The sequence below is a fragment of the Medicago truncatula genome, chromosome 4 (genome assembly GCF_003473485.1).
Source record: "Medicago truncatula cultivar Jemalong A17 chromosome 4, MtrunA17r5.0-ANR, whole genome shotgun sequence".
Lineage (NCBI taxonomy): Eukaryota > Viridiplantae > Streptophyta > Magnoliopsida > Fabales > Fabaceae > Medicago > Medicago truncatula.
The window spans coordinates 40,138,681-40,151,493 of record NC_053045.1 but is presented as its reverse complement, the minus strand read 5'-3'; the positions used below and the strand labels follow the sequence as shown (position 1 = coordinate 40,151,493).

The 12,813-nt window shown below is 33.2% G+C and overlaps 2 protein-coding genes across 2 annotated transcripts; one reads left to right on the top strand and one right to left on the bottom strand.

Annotated features, from left to right (window-relative positions):
- Window positions 1–4,065: 4,065 nt before the first annotated feature.
- Window positions 4,066–4,939, bottom strand: LOC11445692 (nodulin-related protein 1). The gene has a single exon (XM_003607730.4). It carries the CDS (start codon window positions 4,728–4,730, stop codon window positions 4,305–4,307), a length of 426 nt encoding a protein of 141 aa, XP_003607778.1. The 5' UTR covers window positions 4,731–4,939; the 3' UTR covers window positions 4,066–4,304.
- Window positions 4,940–10,285: 5,346 nt separating this feature from the next.
- Window positions 10,286–11,964, top strand: LOC11446168 (UDP-glycosyltransferase 708D1). The gene has a single exon (XM_003607729.4). The coding sequence runs from the start codon at window positions 10,454–10,456 to the stop codon at window positions 11,861–11,863; it is 1,410 nt and encodes a 469-aa protein (XP_003607777.1). The 5' UTR covers window positions 10,286–10,453; the 3' UTR covers window positions 11,864–11,964.
- Window positions 11,965–12,813: the final 849 nt, after the last annotated feature.

Sequence of the window (12,813 nt, the reverse complement as noted above, 5' to 3'; positions counted from 1 at the left end):
ACTATCATTACCTAATAATCAAGCTGGCGGCACGGGCTGAAGTTGAAGTAAATATCACTAGAAGGGGGGTTGAATAGTGACCCTTTAAAAATTTCTCTGTACTCTTAGAGAGTTTGAGCTTTGAATACTTTGCTTGGAATAAGATGATTAGTAAAACAATAAATAACAAAGCATAAAGTAAAGAGTAGAGTTTAAGAGAGATCACACAGAGAAGTTATCCTGGTTCCCCCAATATGGGTTAGTCCAGTCCCCACAACTTTTGTGAGATTATCCACTAGTTCTTAGGAGTTTCTTCCTCCTCTTTACAATGTGCAAAACAATATGTATTCTCTAAACCTCACCAGGCTTACACTGACTCTCTAGCTCTCGCTGAGCTTGAGGCTAAAACAACTATGTATTCTCTTAGCCTCACCAGGCTTACACCACTAATATTATTAGCTTCAGCAAGCTTACAGTATCACTCAAGATTTTACAGGCTTGAGGATATACAATCAAAATGAGATTTGATGTTTGGATCTAATTACAACTTTCAAACTTAAGAGAATGAGAGATTGTAGTTTGTAATACTCTTAGAAAGATGATCCGAAAATATGATTTGGTTCTGTAAGAGTATTTCTGATATTGAGATTGATTGATGAATTTATTGCTTGTAAGTAGGCTTGTGATTGTATTGAAAATTCATACTTTCTTTGTTGAGAGAAAGCTTCTATTTATAGCCATCATTCATCCTTCAATATCTGCAACTGTTCATTCTTGTGTAGACGCCCTTGCTGTTGATAGGAATTGCAAAACTGTCATTGTCCCATCTTTTGTACGTTGAGTTTTGAGCTTGCCAGCCTCGGCCTCAACTTTTAACACTAAGAGCTTGAGCTTGAAATGGACCAGGAGCGTGGGTGAACAGTGAAAAGTACATGAACAATGAAAATATATTTTGTTTTTACTACTGTTTGTATCTTGTTCTTCAAGATGCATCATTTGTCATTGTCCTTGCAAAGCTTTGTCTCCAAGATACCATTTATAAATTATATTTGCATACTTGGTCACCAAGTCATTGTACTTTATGTCTTTTTGCTTGCTTGCTCATCAAGATACCTAATAGGGCTTATATCATCATCCCTTTCTTTTCCAAATGATTAGCACATGATTGAAAGACAATTTTTCCTTGCATTTGCGCATGGTTTTCTTTGTGAAGCTTTCTTGGATTAAATCATTTAATTACCCTTTAATAATGAACACATATTCTTCTTGAGAGCTTGAGCTTGAAACTCCAATGATACATGGCTTTAACAATGTGTGAGAATTGGACTTTCCTATCCTTAATAAAATTCACTCAAGAGCACACATTAAATAACCAAATAACATTATAATCTTAATTTTAATACAAGAGTTTGTTTATCATTTAAAAACAAGTTCAAAGGGATTTTTGCTTCAACACGGGCTGCTACTCAATAGTGGGCTCAAGTGTCACTGCTCCTGATCACTACCACCGAATGAAGGATGGGTATATCACCCAATAGACAATGAGTGCAATGACCACCACTCCAAAAAGTACACCGAGAACAATCAGGAAAACCTGCGTCCACAGTGGCACTCGGTGGAGGCCACTGTAGTCATGGTGGTCTCCAAAATCTATGTGGGGAAAGACATTCGACCTTGGGCTCTTCATAATAGCAAGAAACTTGCGACGAAGATTGAATCAATGTTTGGAAATTGGTTTTACATTTCAAAGTTAAAATAATTACTTAATTTTGGTGTCTTTTCATTTTAGCATTTCAATTTTGTTTCCTTCATTTCTGCCTCTAATCCCAACTTGATTATCTCTCTGCTCAAAGTTGACACATACTTCCTCCGGTCCTTATTATAAGAAAACGTTGATTTTTTAAGTTCATAGAATAATTAATGTACCTTATTAGAAATATAGACTAGATACATTACTTACATAATGAACCAAAAAAGTCAATTGTTTCTTATAATAAGGACCGGAGGGAGTACTATACTCTTTGTTGAGGCAATGACCGATGAATTTAATGTAGTCAACTTGGATAAGATGGTAATGACACATACTATACTCTTTGTTGAGGCAATGAACGATGAATTTAATGTATTCAACTTGGATAAGATGGTAAAATTCTATTCTACTTTAACTACAAGTTTTGAATTTGAATTCGTCTCTGAAATTACAATTGTGTTAAATCTTTTGACGAAAAGTTTTATAGTCTTTTACTCTTTTTTGATCTATCCAACTCAATGAATTAATCATTGTAGTTTCATATAGAGACATCTGGTTCGCACCAAAAGAATAAACTTGGCAACTTTTTTTATGAGAAGTAATTTTCATCGGTAAGAAACAACCTATTTGTAATTCCTTTTTTATTACTAGCCAAGCTGCCCAAGCATCAACTTGTTAGAAAGCAATAAAAAAGGTAAGATATCATCCGATTTAGCAAGAAGTTCCGTTTTTACTACAAATTATAAGCTCCCTATGAGAAGGGAGAGCAATTGGGCAAAAAAAAATTAATAATTAAATAATTAAAAACTAAAGAAAAAATAATTAAGGAAATACTTCAAAAACATTTTACATTATTGATAATTTAAAAAATAAAAGTGAACCCTCCATTCTTTTTTTCTCCAAAACCCTCGATCAAAACACACCATAAGATTAAGATGCATATATACATGATTGATTTTATTATTTATATATTGGTTATGAGATACTATTTTGTTGCCTGGGTCTTAGACTCTTGACATTTAATCAAAATGCGTGCATTTGGATCGAACACAATTTTTACATGTGAGAAGCTTTAACAATTAAACTATATATATATATATATATATGTGCGCGCGCTTGTATTACTTAATTTTTCATATAGTTTCATTTCTTTTTGAATGATTTCATATGCTTTCATAATTTTATCCTCCTTCCATCCTAAATTATAAAAACTATTACTTCTTTGTCGTAAAATTATAAATAGACAATTTTTAAAGGGGCGCAAAATGTGAGGACTAAAAACATATTTAACCCTATATATATACCCACACACACATACACATGTCTATATTGTTTCAATGGAAAAAAATGTGCAGCTAATGTAAGTGCTAAAGCAATGGTAAGACAAAAAAAAAGGCCCTAAATTGAAAAAAATAAAAAGAAATGACAAGGGAATAGTAAAAAATATAAACAACAATAATAGGTGGGGTATTTTTGACTTTTCCATTAAATATTGGTGTTTCCTCAATCTTTCCGTGCATATGAGTGTGGAAAGGTTTTTTAAAGTGGATCCCATTAAAATCTTTCATTCCTTAACCTTTCTATAGTGTTCCAAACAAAGGAAGATGTTTCTTTCCTTCAACTTTCTCTTCTCCCCACTATCTTTCCTTTGAAACAAACGTACCTAAGGAATGGGCAATGAAAAGAAGTCTGTTTTATGGACTGATTACAAATAAGCTATTTTAGTTTCTATGTTGAGTCGGTGATTGTACTATTGAACTTAATTATGTTATTAGATTCTTCTCTTAGTGGAGATTCGTAAATCTATGGGATGAATTGGCTATATAACCAATTCAGCTATGATGTAATAATCAGGCAGAATTATAATGAAAAATCACTTATCTAATAAACACTTTAATTTGGTAATCAAATAAAATAAAAACCCAGAAATTGGTAGTGGAGCTCCCTCCTGCTTTCGTAGTTATTGTCTATGAAACCCAGATACAAACATACGATACAGACACTACGCTGGTACTGTTAATAATTTGAGAAAACATAAAATTATGTGTAATTATGAGTCGGTGTCGGACAGCGGAATCCGTATAACTCCAAGAGTGTCAATGCTTCATAGGTTTTCTTGTTGCTGAGGTATTTCAATTTTCATTTTCCACAATCTTTTTCATTTTTTATTGCAGTGAATTGGGGATTTTGTTTTGAATTTGAAACCCAAATTTAAACTTTGTGATGCCTAGCTCGACTTCGCATATTTTCATTCTTTTAACAGGTGAAGTTATTATCAACATGTCATCACATACATATCTTTCTCTCGATTTCAGCATCAAACTAGGAAGAAGCCATAAGTAATAAATAACCATAAGCTATGTCTCATGAAGTTGTTCACGTTGTTTGTCAGCAAACAAGAAATGAGAACAAATTTCACACGACATTAAATCGAATAAGAGAAGTGATAAATAATATATGCAACAGAATTAGGAGATTAAAAAATAAAAAAAAAAATAAAAAAAGGGCACATGATCTTAGTCCAAACGGTAAAGTTATTAATCAATCAAGATGCAGACATGAAATCAGTGAATTATCATTTAAAGAAGCCTCCAGCAACCTTAGCAAGACCATCACCTAACCCATGATGTCCACCTCCTCCACCTTCAGACTTTTCCGCATCATTACCTTTGTGATGATCCGGTTTGGAAGAAGGTGGAGCAGTCGTGGCCGCATCATGACCTTTGGGATGATAACCATGCAGATAATCAGCAGCCTTATCAACATACTGTCCTAACCCCTTCTGATCATCCAATTTAGCATACTGACCAACCGCATCAAGAAGATCTCCTGCAGCCTCCGCCACCTTCGCCTTGTCCATCGGCTTTTGATCTGCAGAGCCTTTCCCCAAACTTGATTGTGCTGCCTCTGCTACAATTTTTGCACTCGCCATAAGCTCGCTGGTTGAAATCTTCTTCTCTTCCCCATGGCTCCCTGTGTTTTTGTGAGATTCTGAATCCATAGTTTTGATAAGTTAATTTACAAGAGGTAGGTTCTGCAAGATATGAACAGTGTTGTTCAATTATTTATCTATGATCTTGGTGATGATTTATGAGAGAGAAATATCTATGTAAGCTGTGTGGTTGAAGATAATGTGGGTCACGTTATCAATTAAGACATACAAATAAGTGGGGAATACGTGTGTCCGTTGAAACTTGAAACACCGCTTGCGTCAGACCTTAACTATCGCTCCTTCTTATCCATTCTATCCCAGAATATGTGCCTTAGGGCTATTTCAGTTTTTTCTTTTTCTTTTCATAAGTAGTATATGGTTGTTAGAATTCACCTACTAAGTGAAGTATATTATTACAATGCATTGTTCGAAATAGGATTATCTGCTGTTATAACACATAATTTTCAATCTCAACTATTCGATCTAAAATGAACCGTTGAAATAAAAAATTGCGTGAAACTACGTGCTGTTTTTATAGCAGCAAAACTTGGTCTATATTGTTCTTAGCAATTGAGATATGTTCACGGAGATGTGTTATTTCAATTTTTTATTTTAATGTGATATTACTATTATATTTTAGTAATTTATGATAATGGGAGGGGTAAACTCATCTTAGTAGCTTAAAAGTTCTTTGAAGATTAGTCATTTCTTCAGCTAACAACATGGAATATTTCGTAACAATAACATCATAAATAATTTTTTTTTTTGTTTATGAAAGTTCCATAAACGTAACTCAGTTGTTAGACATTGCATTAGTATGTGGAGATGATTAAGGTTCAAACAATATATTTTATATTTATTTATCTTAAAAGTTTTGTTTGGGAGTTTGGAGGAGAGGGAAAGGAAAGGCTTTGGAGAGAGAGAAATATAGGGGAAAATTGAGACTATAGTAAACAAAAGTTTGATTAGAAGTAAGTAAAGTTTGATCAATAATTTTGTTTATATAAAAAATTGAACTTGGGTTCTCTTAAACAATTTGTCGTAGATGAAGCTTATTAATCACTTAAGTTCAATAGAGATTGAACTCGATAACAAGAAATATGTGGAGATGATCTTTTTTTTAATCTATAAAAACTAATATGTTGTGAACTCGGCCAAATTATTTAGAGCTCAATAGCTCATTTACTTTGTAAAAATATTTTCTATTTTCATTTTTTAAAATATGTGTTCGTTTTAAGTTTGTAACAAGAAGATTTAAAACTTTTGAAGCGAACAACCTTGATGGAGATAAGATAAAATGGTAACTAAGGATGATGCATTTATGAAAATAATGAAAACAAAGTTATTGACTCTTTTTTTTGTTAAGTAGTTTCATGGTTAAAAGTTAATCTCTTAAAAAGAATAAGTGAGATATTCGGAGTTTTAAATTCGCTAAAAATAAAAAGGATGAATCTGTGAACAGGCTCACAACATCCATGTTAATATCATAAAACGGCAAAGTACAAATGCCTACACATATGATTATATTTAAATCTCCGGAGTAAACACGTCTCCAGATCTGCAACGTGGATGACGCCAAAGTCATTGATTGGATCTGCACTGGTCGAAGCTGATCTGACAATCTGAACCAATCAAACACCTGAGAGAAACAAGAAAAACAAACAACGTCGCACAAAGACGACGAACAAACCAACGTCGCACGAAGACGACGAAATCACAAAAAAAAACGAAATAGATGTGAAAATCACTTATTTCAATAAAAAGGGAAAAAGAAAAACGAATTAGAGGGGTGATATAGGATCAAAAATTTGATGAATGAAAGAGAATAAACTAGGGTTTTGGTGACGGCTCACAAAAGAGAAAGGGAAAAGAGAAATCTGATTCTTATACTTATAAAGCAATTTTCCTAACTATTGAATTAAGCTCGTGAACACAAGTTTTTGACATTTCCGTTGTTCCAACAAAATATTAACAAATTATTCATTTCAATAGTCCCCTTATTGACAAGTAAAATAAACACAGAATTTTACCCCTAAAATTAAAAATAAAAAATAAACACAGTTTTTTTTTTTTAAAATATATCATCATAAAATAAAGAGACCTATGTTTCTTCTAAAACTACCTCATTTATTTCCACAATAAGTGCATGTCAGATAGAACCCATAAAGATTTAAACAATCCTGCTCTTCAACCTCGTGCTGCACGAGACCACGACGACTATATTTTTTCATGAAAAATACGTATACCATGTTCTTTTATAAGAGGATGCACGTGATAATTGAGAAAATTGTATTTTCCACAACTTATTCGGCCTGTTGCGTACGGTTATAGTTCTTTGAGTGGATAATTAATTTAACTAGCAAATATAGGAGTGTGAGGAAAAATGATGAATTACACATATTGTTGAACTGATATTTTGCTAGTGTTTGACTAATTCTTATATGGAATAGTTGAATTTTCCTTGTCGAATAAATATGAGTATATTTGGTGATGTGTATGTGCTATGACAAATTAAGTTGATAAGTTGTGTGATGTAATAACCTAAGATGAGAATATGTTATAATGATTAATTTTAGGTAAAATTACATTTAGTCCCTTAATTAATTTAATGTAATAGTTTGGTCCTTTATCTTTTTTCATTTTAATTTGGTCATTTTTATCCATTTTTATATACATTTTCAAGTTTCAAATCTAATATTCTTATGCAAACATAGACGAGGATCATAGATTTGAAGATTGAAAGACCATAAGAAAATAAAATCATGAATTTTAAACTTAAAATTTCGTATGAAAATGGACAAAAAAGACTAAATTGAAATGAAAAAAGATAAAGGACCAAACTGTTATCTGAAATTAAATTAAGGGATAAAAGTGTAATTTTATCATATTTTTAGTAACCTGAGATCAATGAAATTAGTGATAGTTTCAACTCGTGTTGAAGATACTGCTCTGAAGAAGTAGTTTAGGCTAACGAGGGGAGGGACTAGATGTTAAGGATCTTTGATGTGGAATTATTTTATCATCATAAGATCTCACAAACCAAATGATTTTGAGGGAGTACTGTTAAATGAGCCATAGAAGTGTGTCTCGGGTTGAGAAAGAAAGGTATATGAAAGTAGGGGCAAATTTGAATTGTCCATCCACCCATGTGGTGACATATAACTATGGTTAATCCTCGTAACTGATGATGGTTAATCATATTGTAGTTTTAACATCATTTCAAAGCTATTCTATAGTTTTTTTTGCTAACTATCAATTTTTTAGTTGTTTTTTAAAAAAATAAAAATAAACTGGCATATGAACATATGGTAGTAAAGTGAAGCTCAAGACCTTGGATCATGTCAAATCACTCAAACCAGATAACTGTGTGTTCGCACTATTCTTTTTATGCCAGTATCAAAGTGATTTCTTGGGGCATACTCATTAAAAACATTTCACTGAGGAGAAATATGACAATTTAAACTTTTCTTAGACAATTTAAACCTCAAAACCCGAATTCAAGTTGGAAACATTTTTAAAATTTACCCTCTAATTCACGAGCCTACATGCTAATTTGTTTGGACCCCTATCGTCGCACTAATTAAATATTTATTTGTGCTTCGAATTTTTGGTTAATTTTCTTTAGACCAAAAATACATGGCAGCAACTAAAAAAATTAAAATTATTTCTCAATCTTTCCCCTAAAAACGCAGAGACTTCCTCGAATGTGATACTAGTATTTTTATTTTATGTCAAAATGCACTACTAGAATCACACTTCTGATAGTGTATTTTGATATATTTGAGCATACATAGGACAGATTGAGAAATCGTAAAAATAAATAAATATAATATGAGGTGATTAAGACCCACAAAGATTAAGGTCCAATTATTATGATCCAAGCTCAACTATTGTAGGAACCATCCATTGACACATTATTATCTTGCATTTGATAAACTTGGCTTAATGCATGAGATACACTTGATTAATTTATTTGATTGCATGAATAACACTTGACTTATTGCATGTAATTATATTGACATTTGACTAGTTGCATTTAATTTCCTTAGTCTTCCTTCTCCTTTAACTAAGAGTTGGGTTAAATAAGAAAATGGTCCCTTAAATATACCAACATTTAATTTTAGTTCCTCTAAAATATTCTTTAGGCTTTTGGTCTCTCTAAAATTTTCATTTATGAAATTAATCCCCACTTTTTGTTCAACTCATGTCTAACTTTCATATTTTTCAATGAAATTTTCCATAAAAGAGTATAATATTATGACAATCTCTCCAAAAAAAAAAAAAAAATTTAACAAAATATGAATTTTTATGTTTTTGGTGCTAAAAAAATTCATATTAAATTCATGTTACGTTAAAAACTTCTAATTTTTTTTTGAAAATATTTTCATAATTTTATGCACATTTCTGCAAAGGGAGCCCCTAATATGGTCCCCAATTTTAAGGGTTCATCAATGGTCCTCTCTAAATGACCTTCCATAGCAGGTTTAAAACAAGAATTGTTTCATGATCCCACCCAACAAAAAAAATCATTTTTAAAGTGCAGTCACAAAGATTACTTATGCGCCCCTCCATATAAAACCAAGTATCTAGGTAGAAAATCATTTCAGCTAGATTCCTTCTTCTTTTTCTAAAGTTAATATACAACCTGATTCCTTCTACACCAACTAGTAATGAGCATCCAGTCAAAAATAAAAAATCTAATGGACAAGCAAATGGGACTCATATTGGATCTTATCTTGTTTTGGTTTATCACCTTTTTTTTCTTTCCAGTGACAATACAGTTTATAATTCACCGTGAAAATGATTTTGAAATACAACATTTAAACATAGGGCTTGGGCGATTTGTCTTTAAGGGAACTAATTTCCCTCGTGAAAAATGTACTCTCAATGGGTAGTCACATAGGCTTACAATTTCTCTAATCTCACCTTTTTTTTTTTTACAAAAATCTAAATCTCACTTTTATACCACATATTTTTCATAGAAACAAAATTAACATTTCAGCACATTTTTGTTTATCACAGCAAGAAGGGGTTGGAATCTTGGATGTGAATTGACCAACGAACCAAGATAATTGCTCCAGGAGAAATTTATGGTTTAAATGGAGGGGTGAAGGTGAAGATGAGATAGAGGAAGAAGGAAGGAGCCTGTAGCGATTAACAAAGAGAAATGGAGAGAGGAGGAAAATGATTCTTAGCCTAGAGATTATACAGAAGTGCATAAATGTAATTACCTTGTATGGGGCCATGGACAAAAAAAAAAAAAGTGAAACTTGATGTAGAAGGTCAATTAGAGAGGACCATAGGTGAAACTTTAAAATTGATGACCATATTAGGAGCTCCCTTCTGCAAAATTTCATTAAAAATTATGAAGGTTAGACATGATTTGACTAAAGAATATGGACTAATTTCATGATTGAAAAATTTTAGAGAGACCAACAACCTAAGAATTTTTAGAGGGACTAAAATCAAATGTTGGTATATTTAGAGGGACTATTTACTCATTTAACTCTTAAGAGTTTAGAAGTACTTTGTTCACCATTCAAGAAATTAAATGTGTTTTTAAAATAATGTCTCTCTCTTTTTAATATATTTATTTTATTTGGCTTTTTAAAAAAAAATTGAGTGTCTCTTCTTACTTTTCTTTCCTAGTTCTCATCCATGAAAACAGTGAAGTTATTGTAAAATTATCAAATCTAACATTTTGCCATCAGAAACTTATCTCTACCTCTCTCAGTTCCAACATCAAACTAGGAAGCCATTTGTCAAAACCATAACTCCATAAGCAATTAGCAATGTCTGATGAAGTTGTTCATGTTGCCATGTTTCCAAGTGCTGGAATGGGTCATCTCACACCATTCCTAAGACTAGCATCATTGTTTCTTAACAACAATTGCAAAGTCACTCTCATCACTCCTCTTCCCACTGTCTCTCTTGCAGAATCCCAGCTTCTTGATCACTTTCACTCTTCTTTCCCTCAAGTCAACTTCATCCCATTTCATCTTCAACCTTCTTCTCCTGATTCTGTTGTTGATCCTTTTTTCCATAGAGTTCAAACCCTTCGCGACTCCACCAACCTTCTTCCTCCTTTGATCTCTTCACTTTCACCACCCATCACTGTTTTCATCTCTGATATCTTCCTTCTTTCACCTCTCATTTCAATCACTCAACAACTTTCTCTACCTAACTATACCTTGTTTACTTCTTCAGCTTCCATGTTCTCCTTCTTTTCTCACTTCCCTACTCTTGCTCAATCAATATCTGATGCTTCTGCTGAGATTTCTGAGATACCAGTTCCAGGTATTGCATTTTCACCTTTACCATATTCATCTATCCCACCGATTCTTTTCAAGCCTACCATATTCAGAAATCTTATGATGGAAGATAGTCCTAACCTAACAAAACTACAAGGTGTTTTTCTCAACACCTTTAAAGCACTTGAATCTCATTCACTACAAGCTCTTAATAATGGAGAAGTTGTTAAAGGAATGCCTCCTGTTTATGCTGTTGGTCCTTTTGTTCCTCTTGAGTTTGAGAAAGAAAGTCAAAAGGAAACATCATCAGAATCACCACCATTGACCAAGTGGCTTGATGAACAACCTATTGGATCTGTGGTTTATGTTTGCTTTGGAAGCAGAACTGCATTAGGAAGGGACCAAATGAGAGAGATTGGTGATGGGTTGATGAGAAGTGGATACAATTTTTTGTGGGTTGTTAAGGATAAGATTGTTGACAAAGAAGATAAAGAAGTTGGGTTAGATGAGGTTTTAGGAGTTGAGTTGGTAGAGAGAATGAAGAAAAAAGGTTTGGTAGTTAAGGAATGGGTGGATCAAAGTGAGATTTTGAGTCACAAAAGTATAGGAGGATTTGTGAGTCATTGTGGATGGAACTCAATTATGGAGGCAGCTTTGAATGGTGTGCCAATATTGGCTTGGCCACAACATGGTGATCAAAGGATAAATGCAGGGTTGGTTGAGATTAGTGGATGGGGGATTTGGAACAAGAATTGGGGTTGGGGTGGTGAACGTGTTGTGAAAGGAGAAGAAATTGGAGATGCTATAAAAGAGATGATGAAGAATGAATTGTTTAAAGTTAAAGCAATAGAGCTTAAAGATGGGGGATTGAGGGCTATTAGCATTGGTGGGGATTGTGAGGTTACTATTCAGAAGCTTATTCGAAAGTGGAAAAACAATGTCAACAATTAATGTTTGAGGTTGTTCTCTTTTAGTATCTAGGATTCTAGGAAATATGTATGTTTCTTATGGAATTATTGGCTTAATAATCGAAATAATAATGATGTTGTCTATGTTTTTCTCGTTCTTTCTTCCCACGTATGGAGCTCAACCAATTAGCAAGTCAAACATAGTTTTTTTTTTTAAATCGGCAAAATATTATTAACCAAACAAGCCCGTGCAAGGCGCACTAATAAGCTCGGGTGGAGAAAAAAAACAAAGAAGGGGAAATCGGTTGCCATACAAACACCGGCTCGAACAAAAACCCCTTTAAAAAACCACCCCTAAACATAGAAACCAACCACAAGAGACCTCCTAACAAACTAGAAAATCCGGAAGTGAGGCCGACATATACATGTGAGATGCCACAAGAATATCCCTGCCTCGCCACAAACAACGCTCAGCCTCACCACAAGCCACCAAAACAGGCCCTGGAACAACAACCCACAACCAGCACCCACTGCTGTCTACCAAACTGCATGCCGCACCCCTCCACCAGGCATAAAAACCAACAAAAAATCTGCTACCATCCAACAAAAGCAGAAACATAAAACAGCAGTTGCAGCATCCAAAAAACAGCAGTAAAATAGGTACTAATCTATCCATATTTAGTTAAAGATGGATAAACAATTGTAGTGTTCTTTATGGTTATAGTTTATCTTGCTTGTAAGTTGAAGTCATGTTTTTATTCAAGATTATGTGATTCTCAAAACTTTTGAGAAAGAACTAATCAATGTAAAGTTGAAGTCATGTGTGATCAAATTACTTTATCACTACGAGTCTTGGCTATTTGTACTTTGAGTAGAGAAGCACTATGTCTATGATTGAAAGGACATTAATGTTCCTTCATCAACAATTGAATACCTCTATCTACCAACCGAGACTACTCTTTTCTAATTCAAGCCTCAAAATATCACATAAAT

Coding starts and splice junctions, on each gene's coding strand:
- LOC11445692 (XM_003607730.4), bottom strand. CDS start 4,730: ATGGATTCAGAATCTCACAAAAACACAGGGAGCCATGGGGAAGAGAAG.
- LOC11446168 (XM_003607729.4), top strand. CDS start 10,454: ATGTCTGATGAAGTTGTTCATGTTGCCATGTTTCCAAGTGCTGGAATG.